Source organism: Thermobia domestica, chromosome 6 (genome assembly GCF_964235325.1).
Source record: "Thermobia domestica chromosome 6, izTheDome1.hap1.1, whole genome shotgun sequence".
Classification (NCBI taxonomy): Eukaryota; Metazoa; Arthropoda; class Insecta; order Zygentoma; family Lepismatidae; genus Thermobia; species Thermobia domestica.
The window spans coordinates 143,619,977-143,642,004 of record NC_137459.1 but is presented as its reverse complement, the minus strand read 5'-3'; the positions used below and the strand labels follow the sequence as shown (position 1 = coordinate 143,642,004).

The 22,028-nt window shown below is 37.7% G+C and overlaps 1 protein-coding gene across 1 annotated transcript in view; it reads left to right on the top strand.

Moving 5' to 3' along the window:
* The window catches only part of LOC145688243 (uncharacterized), a 152,687-nt gene that overhangs the window by 21,504 nt on the left and 109,155 nt on the right, over positions 1 to 22,028 (top strand). The window contains exon 2 of the mRNA XM_081762178.1: positions 14,565 to 16,658. Coding sequence (XP_081618304.1) covers positions 14,565 to 16,658 — 2,094 coding nt within the window. The remainder of the gene's footprint in view (positions 1 to 14,564; positions 16,659 to 22,028) is intronic.

The following is a 22,028-nucleotide window of genomic DNA, read 5'->3' as shown; positions in this document are numbered from 1 at the left end:
CAAAAATGTCCTGCCATAATCTTTGATTGGTCGGAATCCAAACACATCAAATGGTTGTAGAATACATATCGTGTGCAGTTCTTTGGTATCTTATCAACCATTACGTCCTTGTCCTCCGTCATGCTCCTTGTAATGGACAATTTGTCTGTGAATGGACCCCAGTGATCAAGCAATAGCAAGTTCAAACCATCAGGCTTTGCCATGAGAGAGAATACTTAACACGCTGAAACGTGCATCCACTCATTTTCTCATATAAACTTCCAAGCTTAATATCTCGAACAGTTCTCAACCATACAGGAATTTTATTACCTGTTGTAATCAGCATGAATTGGTCTTTTCAAATGGCATGCTTAGTTTCTTTGCAGGCGAGTGCTTTCTCCCGAACTAACCTTGTCAGCGCTGCATTCAGACCATCATATCCAAAACACAAAATCCGTTTATCTTGTCCCAATCTATCGTACTGCAGAAAGGAAGTTCCGTCTTCGAAGCGAACATGATCCTCTGGAAAATCTAGTTCTTTAGACATTGAATTGTTTTGCTTTATGCCAAGTGCTGTCCTAGCATTGTTTTAAATAGATCTTCCTTTGATTATAAAAAAACATTATTAGGGTGAATAAATACACACTTTTTTACTTTATAATATTGATCCATTAAATAATACAATAAAACAACTAATTTAAACAACGAAATACGCAAATTGTACATATAACAGAAAAGACTATCCCTTTGTAAGCATCCAATCGTATGTCGTTCCACTTAGTGGGCAACTTTGTAACTTACAAGATGCCACATAGATTTACTGTGATGATTTCTAAATTAATCCGTACTAAATTAATTACTAATCATAAATTTAGTATGAGAGGTTAATTCTGGTCTTTCCAAATACAATTTCTCCCAGGCTCGTGGCAGTCAGCACCTTGATATTTGCAATCAGCGACAGTCGTGGCAATCAGCACCAATAATTGGCTGTGGCAGTCAGCACCCGTGGCAATCAGCACCTATCCGTTATATGTAACATACGTGGACGAAGAAAATAACCATTGCTGTTGTTTTTATAAATTAGTGCCTGTAGAAAATGCCGATGCAAAATTCCTTGAAGAGAAAATTATTCAAGCGTTTTCCGAAGATGGCATATTTTTAATCTTAAAGAAAAGCTTGTTGCATTTGGTTCGGACGGCGATGTAGTGTTTACTGGGAGAAACAAGGTGTTGCTGCCCAAATTAGAAGAAATGTCGACCAGTGCCTAATTAGCGTACACTACATGGCACATCGAATGAATCTTGTATCTGAAAGAGTTTTTGATGTTGTGAATGCTGTTCACAACTTTGAATTTTTGTTAGGCGAACTTCATACAGCTGCAAAACTTAGAAGTATCGCGACAGTCACAGATGCCGCAGGACTGCTAAAAATCAAAAGATTGTTTCACATACGTTGGATTTCAAATGAGGAGCATGTATTATTTGCAGTCTTTACATATTTTTCTTGTATAATGCAATTCCTACTTTTGGAATATGAAAATGCTGACCATTTCAACAGGAGATAGTTTTAAACTGAGTGGTAAAAAAAATCTGTTGGAGAAAAAGATCATTCTATTGCTCGGTTTTCTTCTGGATATTGCGTCCATTCTGTCTAATATTAGTAAAACGATGCGAAAGGAACCAGTTTCGTACAATGACATAGAGCAAGAATTGAATCTTTAATCCAAGCTCTGAGAGAAATGCGTATGAAAGATGATGCCTACCAAAGTCTTTGTATTAGTGCACTGCAGACAAGCGTCCGATACAGGGAGTGATGATAGTGAGTGATGATAGTGAGTCAAATAAGGGGGCAGGTAATCCAGGTTTAGTAGAAGAAGTAGAAAGAAGGTTTCCTTCTAATGATGTCCTAAAGTGCTTTTCAGTGTTTGAAATAAAGATCGTAATAACATGAGTGGTTTATACGGTAAGGTAGACGTATATAAAGAAGCTCAATTGTTATGATTAAATCCTGATACTGCAGTGTTAGAATGGCTTGATTTGATTTAGTTTAACGTCCCACGTATATGCCTGTTAGGCTAAAGGAGACGTGGACCTACTGATTATAATGGAATCCGACCACTTTGGTCGTTAAACTGTACACCACCGGGAATCGAACCAGGGACCACGTTAACCGAAGTCAAGCGTGCTAGCCACTAGACGAAACGGGGGTTCTACAGTGTCAGAATGAAGAGAGTACAAGTCAAGTTCTGAGTCGGTAAATTATTTTCAAGTTCTTAAAGAGTTAACGCGGAAAGTTCGCTCTGTGCCATTATCAACTGCTGTCTGTGAACGCAGATTCAGTGTTGTCCATATTAAAAGTTTCGAAAGAAACCGTATGTTGGCGAGTACCTTTCAATCTTTATTAACAATTACACTCAGTAGATCTCCTTTAAAATTATGAGATGCTGTTACTGCTGCTCATAGGTGAGTTTCTTCTGGCCGTCACATGTTCAACTCCCGTTACACACGGAAAGAAAGTGAAGTGTAATCTTAATTTTTTTCTCTAAGGTAAGATACGTTATTGCAAACTATATTTTAGGTCTATAAATACAGTAACACAATCATTCATTACTCGTATTATTGTGGCTCTCTCCGCTGGTGTACTGGCTAGCATTCGCGCACCATCTTCGGTGCACGGGGTCCCGGGTTCGATTCCCGGTGGAAGCGCCTTACAAAAATTTCAACGATTACCGTGGTTCGGATTCCACCTTAAACTGTAAGTCGACATCTCATAGCTTCGCTGCTGAAAAGGGACACTAAATTTAAATAAGCAAATCAATCGTATTGTTGTATTTGTGCTTTCATTTTCTAAGGTTTAACGTCCTACGAATATTCAGTAAAACTAAGGAAGACGGTCATGATGAGATAGATAATAATGGTGGATTAAGATAGTGGAAGGAGGCGGGAGGACCCCGAGAAAACCCACACAATTGTTTGTATACCACACGCAGAATTTGGCGCGAGCTAGGATCCAGCCAGGGATTCCACGCACCTGAGGTAGGGTGACCAACCGTCGCGTAAAAACGGGATTGTCCCGTTGTTTCACTACCATTTCCGGTGTCCCGAAAACTTCTCCCGTGACGCCGAAATGTCCCGTATTTACGTACATTGGGTACAAAAAACCTTTCGAATCGCTAAAATTTCCTAATTTATTTTATTATTTTCTAAGTTATGTGATTATATTGGAATATGTCTAATTACTGAGACACGTCATTACGACGTTTGTAATATTGGGTGTGGTGGCTGCACTGTTTTCCCTCCTAGGCCTCCCCACTCCGCAGACGACAGTACAAGGGGCTGAAAGTTTTATGGAGAACAAATGTAACCTGTTTTTACTCTCTGTTTCGGTCGGTGGAAGATTGAGGCGCTGTCATCAGTATAGTACAATGTTTCTGTGATTTGACTAGGATGTAACATACTTCCATTTACGAAAGGTGATTAGAAGTATAGAACTATAAAAGTGAAAGTAAAAAGAAAACTAGTTGTATATGAAATAATGTTTAAAAGTACGAAAATGAAAATAAAAGGAGTCGGTATCCGATGCTGGAATCCGATCCAGGGTGAGAATAATTATAAATCCTTCGGGGATAGATTTGAACGCTCATATATTTTTAGTAATGTTTTCAAATATTTCATATTTTGTTAGCTGCTGATAGTTACTTGTTATGTAATTAATTCCAGAACCTTTTCAATAGGTTTTAAAACGAAAAAGTGTAAATTTGCCCTTTTTGGTGAGATACAAAAAGGAAAAGAGAGAGAACGGAGAGGCTAAAAAAATATATTTATGGGAGCAACCTATCCAGAAATAAAAGGTGTCCCGTTTTTTCTAGTTGACGATTTGTCACCCTAACCTGAGGTGAGCGCTCAACCACTGAGGCAGCACGTCTTTTTGTTGTCTATCAAGTATTTGTATTGAAATCATATCTGTTATTTATAATAATATATTCTTGCTAATAATGCAATATAAATACATAGTATTATTTAGACTTACATAAGTGACCGGATATCTGAGCGACCAAACTGAAATACTAAATACTTAGCGAAGAAACGGGAATTTCATAAATAATAAAAACTATGCTCTGACTCTACTGCTCATGGGGATCTATGGCTGGCCAAGGTGAAGCGCTTCAAGTTAGTAGTTCTAATGATTGGTTAGGACATCGGTTCTCAGGGACTATTATTTCTGACTTAGAGATCTCTACCACATTTTCGTGAATGCAGTCTTCAATATGATGGTAAACACAAGGGTACTGTGCTCCCACGGGGCTCTAACCCTGGACCATACACACCGAAGTGTATATTAAATGCAGTAGATATGTTATCAATTTTGGTTAAATGAATAAATAACATTAAAGTATTTTTAAATAATAATGTCGACTAGTTTGACATTATTATTATTATTATTATTATTATTATTATTATTATTATTATTATTATTATTATTATTATTATTATTAATAATAATAATAATAATAATAGTAATAGTAATACATTAAAATTTCAACTTTTTGGAGGCTCCACGAAGCATTAGTGTGGATCGCTGAACTTCTTCCCCTTACCGTTTTCAAATGATTTCGCACCCTGTTGCGGACTGACCCATTTTAGGCGAACACTATAAAATTCCGAGTGACCCATTCTTATGCTGGGATTGTTCAGTTTAAAAATTCCGTAACTTTCTTTGATGGAACGCGTAAGAAAACGTTTCGATTTTTTTTTTTTTAACTTTTTGTCCTTTTTCGATCACTGTAATGACATCGCACTTAATTGAGACTTTGTCTGGTGCATTCCAAATCATCACTGAGTTAATAGTTCAGGCTTTTTATAGATCATCAGAATTTATTGGATGGCCATTTTAAGTAAACTTAAAATTTGTGTTTTTCGTAATCGTAATTTCCATCTCAGATTACTTCGGTTTAAGAAAACGGAGGAGTAGTGGGAAGGCTCATTTTACTATTCCAGAGGGCTTTTTTGATCAAAATAAAGAGCAGTCAGGAACACCTTTTATTCTTCATTTAATTAATGTGAACCACAAGCATCATCAAGTCATTGCACTTTTATTGTTTCCAGTGTTGCTAACTGTGACATCAAAGTTAACGAAACTTCGCTAACTTCAAAAGGCTGTAGTTAATTCATGAAGCATTGGTCGAGAATGGTATTTGGTGTGTTTATTATTCATGTAAGGTTGAACCATCTGACAAAATTTCAGAATTTTAAAAGATGGCGTTTTCGAGAAAATGGTGCCCAAAAATGGCAATTTTTGAAAATTTTGCAATTTCTCGAATTTTTTGCGAAAAAACGGTTGCACACTGAAGCGATACATTTTTTTTTTTTTCGGAAAGCTGGTAACTAGCTCTTACCAACCGTGAAAACAGAATTTTAAAATTCGAACCGGAAGTGCTCGAAAAAATTCGCAAACTTCGACTTTTCAGATAAACTGACGTTCATTTGTTAATTTATCTACAAAAAGATGCGCATGCGCAAACCAAACTATAATAAAATATAGTTTATTTATGTACCTATGTACATACCACAACAAGAATTATAACTCTACCTGTCTCGATAGCTGAATGGTGGGGCTCAGAAATTGACAATTTTCCATGTCTTTTACAATCCATAAATTGTACTCCACGTCTTTGGTGGCCCATTATTTGGCAGGAAATTTTTTTTCGACAAGACAAAAAAATATGGGTCTCTTAAAAACATGTCTAGTTGCTATAAAAAAAAGTTTCAACAATATCTGAGATGGTGATGGTACATGCTCTGCCTGAATTGAAATGGAAGGCACCTTTCATCAATTACTTTTTTCTTTATCCTAATTTTAAATTTTAATCCGGGGACACAAGGCTCAGTGGTAGGGGGTTTATCTCTGGTGCATGGGGTCCCTGATTCGATTCCCGTCCAAGTAAGTCTGTACAGGACAACATTGTGTCCGTGTATTTTCACGGAGTACTCTCGTTTCCTCCCACATTTTATTTCATCAAGTCTTCCATAATCATTCACTTGCCTTAATCATTGCTTTCCCTTAAAGTAAACGACATAATAGTGGTACGTTAAACTGAAAGATTTCATTTCATTTTTAAATTTTTCATTAATTTTTCGAACTATGATAATACTATATATTTCTACACTCTCTCCTTTTCCCGTACATCTGTTTTTAGCTTTTTCATTTTTTTTTTTTTTTGCACATTTTCATTCTGTATTTACTGTTCCTATTATTGTCGTTATTACTATTCATAACGTATTATTTTAGTTAATTTCTTCAGTGATTTGTATTTTTCTTCTCATTTGTTATTCGTTCCCTCTTCTACACTCTTGCCGACCCATCCTTCGTTTGGAAATCAGTGTAAACTCTCTTTAAATACAGTGATTTTTTTTCTTTTGAAGGTAAATAAACGAGTACGAGGGTCACTAGAAAAGTTTTGCGACTTGCAGTTTTGAGTGTACATATCTTTATTTCAAGTATTATAACTTTTCGAAGCATTCTCCCCGCCTTCCACACAACGTATCATTCTCTTAAACCAATCCTGGAAACACTGGTGCCATTGGATTTCAAGCACTGCATCTAACTTTTTTTTTTTTTTTACGCATTCACAGCATCTTCAGGACCGGAAAACCGATACCCAAACATTAAAAAAAAAAAAAAAAAAAAAAAAAAAAGCTGCTTGATTTTCAGTCAAGTTGTGTGGCATTTTCCGAGATGAAATCTTTCTTCACGCAAATGTTTATACAGGATGTTTGAAACACTTGGTGCACTAATCCCAAGGACACACTCTATGTTACTGTATGTGTGTAGCTTATTGTCCCATATCACCTACTGCACGGCATCAGTGTTTTTCTCTGTCACTGCTGTTGAGGCCTTCCACTGCTCCCCTCGTTCTAATTAGGTCTGGCCCCATTTAAATTCTGAAAACCAACAAAACACTGTTGCATGCGGTGGTGCACTCTCCCCAAAGGCTCGTGTCAACCTTTGCAGTGATTCCGATTCATTTAAACCACATTCAAGGTCGTACAGAATTATGGTTCGCAAATCCTTTTTTCCAACTCCATGGCAGCGGTGCAAATTGTTGCAACTCGGCCACTTGGCAACACCGCTCACTACGTTATATGGTATTATCTGTCGTCCCGAGACTGGCCAAGTTCACTTACAGAGGAGGGGTGCTTCTTATAAAGCAAAATGTTATTGATGTAGTGTCCCATTTCGCTGTATCTCAAAACTTTCCTAATTATCCTCGTAAATAAATAAAGTAGTTCTATCTTCCATTACGATACTTCCTCTGATTTTAGCGTGGCTACACTGACCCCTGACTTATGGTCCAAAATGGCTTCACTTACATCACGTTTCACAGCTACTTTTCTTCTATCTAATTTTACTCTTTTCTTCCTACGTCTTCCCCTCACTATTTGATAGAACTATACCAAAAATGCGCATAATGTACCTTTTTTAGTGTCTGTAATTATGGTTTTCCATTTCTGGCAAGTAGTTAATATGTATTTTATTTATGTTGTATTAAGTGAATATTTGTAGTGAAGTAGCTTTTGAAAATTAGAAATAAATCGTAGGAGATAGTGAAATATTTCATTAAAAAGTGTGGAAACCATGCTTTAAAACTTGTACTGATATGACCTTAACTTCTCTTTCAGTACCATAAGACGTGACCTAATGTGTAAAGTGGTATCCGAAACACTACTCGGGTTACCTGTCAGGAGTAGAGAAACCTGAACATGTCTTTGAACACTTCAGGTCGTATTAATACCTGCAACCTTATCTGGTGAATTACAGAAATTATTTACGATGTGGATGTTTTTTGTCCGAAATTGTCAATTGCATTTTTATAACGCAGTAGAATACGTGACTGCGAAGCGAGATCATGTTTCTGTGAGAACAACTGCTTTTGTTTTGATTAATACAACTGTACATGACACTTCAATCTAAGGCTTTACCCACAAACAGATGGGAGTTATGCCTGAAGAAAGAACCATTATTAGAGGGATTTGTCAATAGTTTAAAATGCAATTTCATTTAATGTAAAAGTGAGAATTTTGGAGAGATCTTATCCCAAATATTTCCCTTCCATATGGCGTTGCTTCATCCTTTTTTTTTTTTTTTTTCGCATCGGTATGAGTTGTATTCCATACGAGGGAGAACAACGCTACGATTTTTCCGTGTGCATCCGCGTTTTCCCAGTGTATTTGTTGGCGATGAAACGCTGTTGCAGTCGTTAGTGGGAAAAGCTGAATGTAATCACACGAACGGTTTCTACATGCGCATTTTCATATGTGGCAAAATCACTACAGAAATTGTGAAAACACCGTTCGTATGTAGTATTTAGCCTTTTTAATTTTTTTTTTCGTTGTTTATGATTGTGTAGGTCAATTTATTTATTTATTTAGGATGGTGAATGTACACGTGTACATATAGCAAACCTTAAGAACAAATTATTCTTATTCCCAACAAAATCCTTCCAGAATTATAAATTATTTATACTGGAAGTGCTTATTGAAGGTGTAAACTGTACTTACCCCTCCCTCCGCAGGCTGTCATAGCTGTACACAATACATAGCTAGCTTTTTAGCTAGCTATGTATTGAGTTACGACAACCTGTGTATAGGACTGTACCAGTTTTTATATTGTTTGATCGATCTAAATTTCGAAGACTCTAAACTTCGCTGTCTATAAGAAGTATATATTGAAGGTCAGTGTGTTTCTTTTAAGGATATGATGTAAAAGAAATGTAAAAGAACAGACTGATCTTTGATATATGCTTCTTTCTCCAGATAATGAAAAATCACATAAATTATTTACAATATCAACGTTTCTCTCAAAACGGTCAATTGCAATTTGTAATGTAGTGAAATATATGGCTGTAACCTTGTATATATCGGGCGTTGCAAAACAAGTGTTACAACCCTTGGGAGGTGACTCCTGCCACTGAGACAAGAAAAAAAGTTCTCTTGAACTTTCGGCTATCGGACATAGTTTCGGATCTACAAGGTGCCGAAAGCGTGGGAAAATGACTTTCGGACGCCAATAGCTCGGAAACTATCCAACGTAAAGAGGGCGGGTAAAAAATTCACTGAAGAAGTCATACTTGCGGTATTGAATTTTGCATGTTTCACAATCCTACCATGCACGCGTAAGGGATTCCCCAAAGGAACATAGGGAATCCTGGATAATCTGCCAAATGAAAATTGGTCTAAATGGATATGAATTGATAGGGTTTCTACCAGGTAACAATAATTCGTTTGTATTAAATCGATATCTGGAACAAATACAAAATGGCGGACACCTTTATGTCCGTTGTGTGTGGTTGCATAATCACCAGGTACGAATGCTAGCCAACAGTGACGTACTGAGTATTAAGTGTAGCAAATTTGTACTCAAACGCTCTAGAAAGACATCTGAAGTGTTGGTATAGCACAACAGATGAAGCAGGGTGAACAGGGCACAACAGATGACATGTGTGGAAATACTTAACGAAAAAATGTCTAGAAATGCACTCATCCTAAGTAAACGTGAGTTCAAAGCGTCGGAAATGTAAGGAATAGCATCAGGAACATGAAAGCCATTGCCAATTCACCAATAATATTCCATCAATCCGGTGCAATATGATCTGCATGGTTGCGTACCGATAAGGATGCACCAACTGAGGTCAAGTTGAAATTGTGCAAGGGACTCACAAAGAAACTGGGTAAACTAAATGAATGTCACTAGTGGGATCGCATGATCGATACTGAAATGTGGCCAATGTGTGTGTTGATATCAATATGTAGCGAATGGACAAATGTCAACATGTCCCGCTACTGCTGGGACACTGTCCGACGTGCGAAAACTAGGAAAATAACGTTGTACATTCTGCTATTACATCTGGTGCACTTTTTGGTAGAACGTAACTAGAACACGATTGTATCAATGTCCCTCTTTGTTTGGGACATTCTCCCACAGTCGACACATATGAAAAGAAATATCTTAATCCATGGTTTCAAATTCTGTTAGAGCCCGTGAAAATAATAAACTTCTATCATGTCTCACGTCTTCTGGGACATATGACGTACTCGAAATATAGGGAAATACCTCCAGAAATTCGTATCTTACATACAGTGCACATGCCAAGACAAGGACGAAAATGAACCAATTTGGCACATGTAACACTACTGCTGGAATACCACACATATGGAAAATAAAACGACATGAGAAATAGGAAAAAACGTTTTAAAGCTCTGATTATTTACAACTGTGCAGTAGGAATAACAAAATGAAACAAACATGCATGTCGGGAGGCTGTACAAGAGCGCTTACAAACCAAGTGGGTACTTCTCAAAGAAACGAATACAGAGAAAGTGAGGCTCCCTCGAAGCCTCAGGCCTCTTTCACATTATCCGGAGATTCGCCGGCTCCGGTTTCGGCCCCTTTCATATTATCCGGCGTTTTGCCATGGATGAAAGATATGCGAGCAGGATTGCTGTGCAACTGAAGAAACAAAACTCTTTGACTCTGGTCGTGTTGTGGTGGTTGTAATGGACAGACGCAAAATGTGTTTTCTACTCGCCTTGTTAAGGCACAGGCAGAAAAAAAAAAAAAAACGTCAGGTTCACCCTGATTTTTCTATACTGTTTCCACAATTAAGGGAAGACGAAGGAAAATTATTTAATTACTTTCGTATGTCTATCGCATCAACTATTGTCATTCATTAGTTTTGTTAACGTGGCTGCAGTGGAGAAATGCAAAATAATATGCATTTTATTCGCTTTGTTACCAGGCCCGTAGCCAGCCAAAAAATTTAGAGGGCGCCCGGTAGAAGTTAGGGGGGGCGACCCAATCATAGTATACTTCATCACCATATTATAGTTCATTTGCAAGCCTACAGTGAAACTTTTAGGGGGCCAGCCAAAGTTTAGGGAGCCCGGCCCCCTAGCTCCCCGTGGATACGGGCCTGTTTGTTACCGAAATGAGAGAACATGCCACATACAGAAAAGATGTACACTTTTTATTAGAGAAGCGGTATTTTGGAAGAGATTTTTCTATACTGTTTCCACAATTGATAAACTTGGGCAAAATAGCGGCCCGGTTCTGGATATTTAAAATACCGTTCCGGTATTCAACTGTTGTGACTGAGAAAACCAGGCTAAAGTCCTCTCGGGATAGTCAACCGTTGAGGTCTATCCGAGAATCTCAAGCCAACATTCAGCCACTGACCCCAAGACTGGTCTGTAGGCATTATTATTATTATTATTACTAGCTGTTATGCCCGTTCTTGGCACGGGTCAGATAAAATATCAATGTAAACAAACTGAACAATGAGAGAAGAATTAAGAAACATTTCTAAAATTAGATACATTTTGTGTGAATATATATCCAACAACGTACGTGTTTTCATTGGGAAGGCCGATGGAGACTGAATTTGAACGTAAACACTATCGGGAGTATCAATATACATCTGAGCGACCTCGATAAATATGAATTCGACACAAACATTGGTCATTTTCTACTACTTTTACATGCCCCGGTAAACGCCCCCTGAGATCCATCCTTGGTTCGAATTGTGAAAAAATCGCCTCTGGTCTTCAGCCGATACCGCAAAAACTATGAATGTGACACTAACATCTGTCATTTTCTACTACTTTTACATAGAAAGTAAACGCCTCTGTGATCCTCTGGTTCCAATTTTGAAAAAACAACGCCTCTGGCTCCCAGTCGACAGGAGCTGTATTTGGAAGTCAACGCCTTTGGAGTATCACCATTCATCTCAGCGACAGCGAAAACTATTGATTTGACACTAATATCGGCCATTTTCGATTATTTTTACATGTCTCGCAATTCTCCATCCCGGTGACTCCCGGCCCACATACAATGGTGGCTGAATTTGAAAATCATCGCTAATGAAAGTATCACCATTTATCTCAGAGACCGCGAAAACTGTGAATTTCACACTATCGGTCATTGTGGATTATTTTTACATGTCTCGGTGATCTCCTGGCCCAAGTTCCTTAGCTTATGGGGACTAAATGTGAAAGTAAACGCTATCTTGAGTTTCAACATTGAGCTCAGTGACCCCAAAAGCTATGGATTTGACATTAATATCGGTCATTTTCGATTATTTTTACATGTCTCGCAATTCCCCCCCCCCCTCTGGTGACCCCCGGCCAGCATACAAATGGTGGCTGAAGTCATCGCTAATAGTAGTGTTACCATTGATCTCAGCGACCGCGAAAACTATGGATTTGATACTAATATCGGTCATTTTCTACTACTTTTACATGTCCTGGTAAACGCCCCCCTGAGACCTCCTGGTTCGAATTTTGAAAAAACGCATCGGCTTGATCTGGAGCCTGGACCAAGGTATCTGTGACCAAATTTTGGTAACTTTCGGTCCACTCGTATGGTCCCCAGGCCGCACAAAGACAGACAGACAGACACATAAACTCTTTATTTTATTTATATTAGATTATTATTATTATTATTATACTATTTCGGGTTTATTCTTTTGTTTTAAGCGTTCCGACTGTTGACTCGAAGTCTCTTTAAAGCACTGCTCTAGCCCCTGAATTCAGAGGACTATTCAAGAAATTACAGCCAGATAATTATAAAATATATAAAGTACGGTATATTTATCAAATATCACATCATGAATTCTCTCTTGCTTTGCGTAGCAAAATAGTACATAAATATATAGCAAAAGACTGTATTGCTAAAATATTTGATAGTGTATATTTCAATTTTGGGTCACCACTAATTTATAGAAGCTCATTTGTCCAGTGCTACCCGGACATCTCCCAATCTTCTATTACATAGAAAAATAATAATTTATATTGATTTCGACACTTCGGTAGTATTGGTCGTTTTCAATTAATTTTACATGTCATCTTTCCCCATATATTGTATGTACAGGTTTGGTTAATTACTCCAGATGTACTGGGCTACAACATAACCACATACACAAACACACTCCACACACACACAAAACCACACGCTCCCATATTATAGCAGCCACTTTCTGCTCTTTACTGGCAACACTTGCTTCCTCCCCCAACACCCATCCGGTAGTTTGCCGCGTATATGTGAAGAGCTTCATTGCTTGTAATGTTCCGCTTGGCCATACACGACGATTTGCCGCGCCGGATTCTAGCAGGGAGATTCGGCTGTTTTTGCTCGCCGGATAAATGTCCGGCGACCGCCGCACATATGTGAAGAGCTTCATTGCTTGCAATGTCTTTCTACCTTGTCCGGCAATTCGCCGGAAACGGATCCGGCAAATCGCCGGATAATGTGAAAGAGACATCAGGGCTAGAGCGCTCGCTTTCGCTCGCGTGCTTGCAGTTTCCAATCTTACTGGGAGTGCACGTCCTTAGATTCAAGACCCGAGTAGTTATTTTCCTATTTTTGGCACGTGGGACGGTGTCCCAGCAGTAGTTGGATATGTTGACATTTGTTCATTAGCTACATGTCGATATCAACACACACACATTGGCCACATTTCAATATCGATCATGCGATCCCACTAGTGACATTCATTTAGTTTATCCAGTTTCTTAGTGAGTCCCTTGCACAATTTAAACTTGACCTCAGTTGTTGCATCCTTATTGGTATGCAACCTTGCACATATTGCATCGGTTTGAGGGAATATTATTGGTGAATTGGCAATGGCTCTCATGTTCTTGACGCTAATCCTTACTTTTCCGACGCTTTGAACTCACGTTTACTGAGTACGAGTAGCATTTCTGGGCATTTTTCGTTCAGTGTATCCACACATGTGGATCACCCTGCTTCATCTGTTGTGCTCTACCGACACTTCAGATGTCTTTCTAGAGCATTTGAGTACAAATTCACTACACTCCAGATGTCTTTCTAGAGCATTTGAGTACAAATTCGCTACACTTAATACTCAGTACGTCACTGTTGGCTAGCATCCGTACCTGGTGATTATGCAACCACACACAACGGGCATGAAGGTGTCCGCCATTTTGTATTTGTTCCAGATATCGACTTAATACAAACGAATTATTGTTACCTGGTAGAAACCCTATCAATTCATATCCATTTAGACCAATTTTCATTTGGCATATTATCCGGGATTCCCTAGTTCCTTTGAGGAATCCCTTGCGCGTGCATGGTAGGATTGTGAAACATGCAAAATTCAATACAGCAGGTGAATTTTTTACCCACCCTCTTTACGTTGGATAGTTTCCGAACTATTGGCGTCCGAAAGTCATTTTCCCACGCTTTCGGCACCTTGTAGATCCGAAACTATGTCCGATAGCCGAAAGTTCAAGAGAACTCTTTTGAGTCACCTCCCAAGAGTTGTAACACTCATTTTGCAACACCCGATATATATATATATATATATATATATATATATATATATATATATATATAATCATAATTGTGTAATAAAAATAAAGAACGTGTTCATTTGTAATTTCCACTGTATTTCGATTTTCCATATATCGATCGAATAATAGTATTTTGTATATTCGGATACTGCTCTACTCAATGTGTCCGATGCAATATTTCGTACCAAATTGTTTAAAATGCGTATTTTTATGTTTCAGATTGTACACAACAGGCAGGCCCATTGCTTCCAGCACTTGAAACTCTGGACAGCAATAATTCTGAGGTTCTTCAGCAACTTGTGTCAGAAGCAGTGAAGAAAGTTCTACAAGAGAAATCTTTCTTGCCGGCGACAGATAAAAGTGAAACTCAAGAGATTCAGGACAATGCAGATGACAATTCGGTGCCTGAATCGTTAGTGGATGAAGTAGTAAAAGAGCTAAAACCTTTGTCACAGACTAAAACGTTTCAATCGTCAACCGTGCCTTCGTATAATCCTACCCCAATCAACGAACGGAAGAAACATATCCCCATTCCATATACACCCCGAATTACGAGAGAAAGATGTGTAGTTAAGAGACCATCGCCCTCGTTGAGTACTTCGAAACGAATTAAATTATCACATTCGTCTACAAAGGCATATGAACCAACCACTACAAAGGAACCCACCATTAGCTATAATCCTAGTTCAGTCAAAAGTGAATCTAGTGCAGTAAAATATTCTCCGAAAGAATCAAATATTAGTCTAGTAACTAGTACTCCTACTGCAACATACACCCCTAGTGATAAAGTGAAGTTAGAAAATGGAAAACTCGATGCAGCTTTTCACTATCAGCCTTCCAAACCACAAAGTGGCACTGCTGATAGCAATGAAGATGTACGTGTCAAGTCAGAATATTTTCCATCAAGTCGACAGAATGAACCATCGTATGTACCTTCGGCAACAAAGACAGTTGAGGCGAAATACATGCCTGATGCAAGTAACACATCCAACTCGATGCAATACATCCCAACAGATAAAGCTCAGTTGGACAAAGATCACAGTTCGGGAGAAGATGAAATCCCGGATTTTTCAGCGGAATTGGACATGCTCCATGAAATTTTAACTGAAGATAGCCAGGATAGTAGTACTAACGGGTATGCTCTAAAAACCGAAGTGCAAGTGAAAAATTCGTGTGACACAAATAATAGTGATCAACTGAAGCGAACTATTGAAGACTCGCCTGTGACAAACTTTTCAAAGACTAAATTAAACGCACAAATCGTAGTGAACCAGTCGATGGAAGTGTCGAATCGTAGTTCTGACATTAAAACCGTTCTATATTCTGTGAATAATGTGAGTGCGTGCAAAATTAAAAACCAAAGACTATCCACAAGCAAGGATTCATCGAATCTTAAAAGCCCAACGCATGGAGAGAAGGGACTAGATGAAGAGTTACGTAATGACGAACTGAAGAAAGAGAAACGACGTTCCTCTTCGGAAGCTGAAACCACAAAGAAAAACGACAAAAAATCATCTGCAGGTGATAAACACATTTCGCGTTCTCATTCATCATACTCGGATAAAGATACCATTAAACATAAAAGTCATAGTGTGAAAAAGGAATCGGAGAAAAGTGATCATTCAAAAAATCGTGACAAAGATGGTGAAAGGAAACACAACAAAGAAAACAAGGATATAAAAGGTAGTGATAAAGATGAGGGAAAAGTGATGCCGAAGCATAGTAAGGAAGAATCTCACAAATCTCATAAATCGAGTAGAAGTGATAGCTATGATAGTGATAAAAAGAAGGCGAGCAAAAGTAAATATAGCAAAGAAAAGTCGGAAGAAAGTTATAGAAAGAGAGAGCATTCTAGTAAAGAAAGAAGCAATAGCAAACATGAACGACATAAACTTTCTGGCAGTAGTTCAACGTCAAACGATAAACGGAAGAGGCGCGCGAGTTCTAGTTCGGAAAGACATACAAAACGTTCTTCAAGTTCGAAACGAAGCGAGAGGCATTCTAGTGGTAGTTCCGATAGAAGCAGAAGCGTAACGAGAAAGAAAAGCGCGGAAAAGCCTAGCCGTGATCATCACAGATCTTCAGATAGTGGCAGACATCACAGAAACCATAGCTCTCATGGTTCACGCAGGTCTCGATCACCCGTACATCATAGACGCTCAGGAGAAAAGAGAAAGAGAGCTGAAAAGCGTAAATACAGTGAAAAGAAGAAGCGGCATAAGCACGAGAGTAGCTGCTCAAGTTCAGATGGTGACATGGGTAGTTCTGCTAGTGAGGAATGCACTGGCGTATCTTCAAGTTCAAGTGATGAAGGTAAGATTTACTATTAGCATTGTATTTCAAGGTGTCTAAACCATTGGGGATTTTATGTAAGGTAGTGAATTATATTTAACCCTTTCCTAAGTTACTTATCGTGATCAGAAAAAAAAAAGTCTAGTCAATTTCTTCTCCAGTATAAACAACTAAGACAAAACTGATAATCCAGTTATTTGATTTGTAGACTCACTCCAAAATCACAAATCGTATATTATTCTAGTAACAACTGAAGTTGCACTAGGTGGTCAATAATACACAACAAAACAGTACGTGAATTTGCATTAACATTGCACTATGAGGAATTAAGTTTATATTCTAGGAAAGGAAATTAATATGCTTGAATTCTGTATTGATATTGAAAAAGTTCTGCATTAAGTTCGATATATATATATATAATATAGACTTATCATCTATCTGGTTAAAGCTCACATTCTCTATATACATGCATCACGACATCGAAACCGTCGTCGCTGAAGATAGTTGACTAACGAATGAAGTTGTTAGTCCGATGATTCGCTGTCTGGGGAATATGGAGATACATTAAACATTTTGCAATCAAGTCGGATAATGGTGTTGCGTATGACCTCCGCGATGTCCAAAACAGATTAAGGTTTCTGCGATTCACAAGCACTGTCTTGCATGTTGTTTGCGTTGGAAAATTAAGTTTTCATTAGTTTGGTAAATTTGGACAGAAAGCATAAGAATTGGGAAAACTAGCGTCAGAAATGTTTCGGTCTTTGTGTTTATGTATTTATATGGATTATGTACGCTAAATGAAATGTTTTAGAAGAATGTATATGCTGTAGATATGTATATTGTTATGTGCAGATAATGGAATCAAGTTTAAAAGATACGGGAACGTAAATTATATTGAAATGGACAGTGGGGAGTTTGTAAGGGTTTCTTTGAAGAGGAGTAATAAAGAGCATAATCCAAAGATCATATATTGCATTAACATAGTTAGAAGTATAATTCAAGCGAGATAAACATTTTGAAAACGGCTACGATAATTTACTTACGTCACAGATGGTGATACTACTTCATCAATGTGAAATGGAAATAGTTACCACATTGTGGGTTCAGTACGCAAGCGCACAGTTACATTAATCGTTTGACAAGGTGGCAATAATTAGCGGTACATGATACCCCGAGCAGACTACCTAACACTGAACATACCCTTTGGTGTTGTAGTAGTGAATTCAGTTCGTTGGGAGTGGATTCGTTTGGTTCCAAGCACTGAAGACGGCGTCGTAATATATTGGAAAGTACCCATTTCTCGTTGCACGTCAAACAGTATGTTCAGAAACGGATCCTTTCTTTCATGAGACAATAAAGAAATACAGAAAGCGTTTGTAATTCCACCAGATAGAAAACCAGTAATTATTTTCCGTTGGTATAACAAGTATTAACAGTAACACAATAACTTCATCTTATTGTGCCATAGATGGTAAAACGTTAAAGATTCACGATGGCGTGATTCTGGTTGATTTAAATTGGCAAGCAGACCTAAAAAAAAACACGATGATGGAGATAAGCTGCAGATAAATAAGCATCGCTTTGAAATGTATCGAAGCGTATTGAACAATCAAAACGCTTTCAAGTGAAGTTCAGTTTCTGATCTTATTTTTATAATGATTTCTATCGGGCCGCAGTTTGACATGAGTTGCTCTTGGAGAGACGTGTAGTATCACATACTTATTTGCTGGCTCCTCTGTGTTTGTAGTGATATACTTGCTATGTGGGTAGATTAAATTGGTTACCTTGATGGTTGTGGAACATACTTTAGTTTAATGTGGTACATTGAATCCATTGTAGTCTGTTTTTAAGATTTTCAAGCGGTGAGATCATATCCGTCCACTATGTTATTTTCAGTTATTCAAACCTTAGGTTGGGGGGAGGGGGCGGTGGCTCAGCGGTAGAGAGTTCACCTCCGGTGCTTGGGGTCTCTGGTTCGATCCCAGCTCGCGCCGTGTGGTCTTTGTGGTGGACACACACCGTGCTCGTGGGTTTTCTCGGGGTTCTCCCACTTTCTTCATTCCACTATTTCACTCATCTCTCATCATCATCGTCTCCATTAGCCTAACCGGCATAATCGTGGGACGTAAAACTTAAAGATTTCATTTCAAAACTTAGGTAGCAAAGTATTAACGTATTTTCATTTGTGCTAATCTGGCAAATGGATCTTATTAACTAGAATTGGAGAATAAATGAGAGAAATATCAACATGTCCTTTGACGGTGTTGAACGAAGTAGTTGAAAGAGAAGAAAATCTCATCAAAGTATAGAAGCGAAAGAGTGGGAAATATAGGATGATACCACATGAACCTTTACATTTGTATTAATTTATAATTTTTCTTTGAATGGTATTGTAAACCTTTTTTTGCGTTTGACTGTCACAGTAGCTGTGGTTGAATCATCCTGGCAGCTCCGAGAGTGATTAACGTATGTCTGTTGTAATTGACTAAGTGAGGAAAGCACATAGTGATAAGGGAGCAAACACACACTATTCTCTCAGAGTAGTATGAAATTAGAATATTCGTAAATGCAATTAGTGCGTGTGATAGGTATCCAGCATTATTCAATAGTATAAGACAACAAAATTAGCTGGAATATATATATTACATACTAGTAGATTAGTTCCAAAGGAAAAATAAAACGTAATGATGCCATGTTCTGAAGATAGTATACAGCAGATAACGACAAAATGATGTCCTAAACACTTCAAGCACCATGTGCATATGATTTTGTGTACACCTGGTTCATTACTGGGATCTTCATATATGTTAAGCACACGTTGGTACATTTCAAGTGGCAAGTGCACGCTCCTAGCCCCAGAATAAAACATGATTTTGGGACTTTGCGCTTTAAGTATTAAGGGTCATTGTGTAGCCGAACGTGTTGAGACATAGCTGTGAAACCTACCTCTAGGGACTAGAATTCTTGCCTGAAGTTAAAGGCGTAATAGTGTATTCCGAAGACTATATTGATTGAGGACGATAACAGAAAAGAAATAGAAAAGAAGAAACAACATAAATTAATTAACCGATTGGAGTTAGGCTAAAATGTCGTGCTGCAAACATAGAAATAGATCTAAATGTCCTAGGAAAGTGTCCACTGCATGAACGTTATGAAAAATTCATTTAAAATAAACAAATGAACTACGTGTAAGGGAAAATTTACAAATATTTGGGGATGCTATTTCATGGAAATTTGACATTCAGCAGACACATTAAAAACACTGTCAATGTTAAAAATGCACAAAATAATATCAGTCGAACGACGCAGATTTCATTTAAGTACTCTAAAATTCTGAAACTGTACCACAGTTTCGTTTTAGAAGCTATCGTTACCTATAGGTCGAGTATTTGGGTTCATCGTGTAAAAAAAAAAAAAAAAAAAAAAAAAAATTGTCTTAGTGCCCAGAGATATGTCTAACTGGTGCTTACTCCACAACTGCAGAAAAGTTCTTCGTTGTTATTACAGGAATAACACCTATTCATTTAGCAGTAATAAAAAGAGCAGCAAAGGTAGAAGGTTGAAAATACGAACAGACTGTATTGAGAAAATGTCAGACAAGAATGCTAGATCATGTGGTTCGGATTCCACGTTAATCAGTAGGTCCACGTCTCATATAGCCTCGCTGCTGAAAGGGACGCTAAACTAAAATCAACTCAACTCAAGAATGCTAGAACCAAGTACGTATGATTTCGTTTCAATTATAGAAAATATGAAATCTTTCAGTTTAACGTCCCACGATTATGGCCTTCAGGCTAAGGGAGACGAATGATTAAGGCAAGTGAATGATGATGGAAAAATTGGTGGAATGAAATTGTAGGAGAAAAGGATGTCCACACGAATTTACATGGCAGGGGATCGAACCAGGGTCCAGATATAGAGAGGAGACATTTCTGAACATATACAATCAGATGATAGTACGGTCCGTTACTTACGGACATGGATCATACAAGACTAAAGATTACACTCAGTTGACCTGAATTGTAGGTACTGTAACCAACCGTAAATACCAAAACATAAACTAGTGTTTCAATGTACAATAGCGCAAATATAAGAGTAAACATTATTGCGCTACTAGCAAGGAAGAATATTGACGAACTAACTGAGGATAGAGTGTTTATACAAAGTGTGGTAAGAATTATGAGAAAAAAAAATATCTACAAGAAACAGAAGAGAGTAAGAACGGGAGGAAGTGTGCTAAAAGAATAGAAGATCAACTCAAAAGAGGAGCATAATATCGCAAGAGAGTAGAAATATTTACTGATGATTGATAGTTCAGTGCATATTGTGCGTTTAATCAGTGAGTAAGTGTAGTGTAGTGAAGTGCTATGAAACGACTTTGAGAAGGAAGATTACAGGTTTATCTCCAGGAAACTGTACTGGAGAGCCAAATATTGGAGAGAGCTGTTGATCAGATTTCGAAGGTCGCTCGTAACCAGAATGGGAAAAATACCACCAAACCAATCACAATATTTAACTATATGTACCAAGTGCAATTGTAGAATGTAAATGTATTTTGTATGCAAATATAAAAGAAAATAATAACACAATAGAGTAGTAGTAATAATGAAAAAGGAACAGTAAAATTAGTAAAAAATGAAAGAAACTTTAGCAAAGGTAAGGTGTATATATATGAATGTATTGTTGGAGTTTCTCATCCTTTTTCAGTTCAATGCTCTCCCATAGGGAACCGAATTCGAGACCATGTGCACCGAAGACGCTCGCGCTAGCCACTAGATCAGAGGGGAGTGCTATGAATATATTGTATGTGTTTCTTTGTTCAGTGTGCTTAAGATAATAGAAATAAAAAGAAAGAAATAAAAACAGTCTGGTATAAATAATTAGAACCAGACCAGTAGAAATAGCCATTCAGTGTGCTTAAGATAATAGAAATAAAAAGAAAGAAAGAAAAACGGTCTGGTATAAATAATTAGGAACCAGGCCAGTAGAACAGCCCCAAAGATTAAAAATAGTTTGGGTCAACAATGACTTTTAATAAGATGCTAACAAAAGTTCAAATGGTGGTGCAGAGTTGTAGCGTCGCTTGTACGATATCATTTTTGAAGACATTAAGAGTCCGTCTTGTCCAAAAAGCGGAATATATGTAATTGCATTATATTGGTGCACCTTTTGTTAATTTGCATCGTAGCGCTATATAGTTTTAGATAAATGCATAACGTTTCGTGAATTAAAATAATTAGTTTTGATTCTAGAATATAATTAATTGAAACCTTGTTATGGGCTGTGTTGAATAAACAAACTGTCTGTAGTTTATGTATTTGTGTTCACGTTGCTTAGTTACTAAATTATATTGTGCTTAACATGAATTAAATACTTGTGGATTTTCTATAT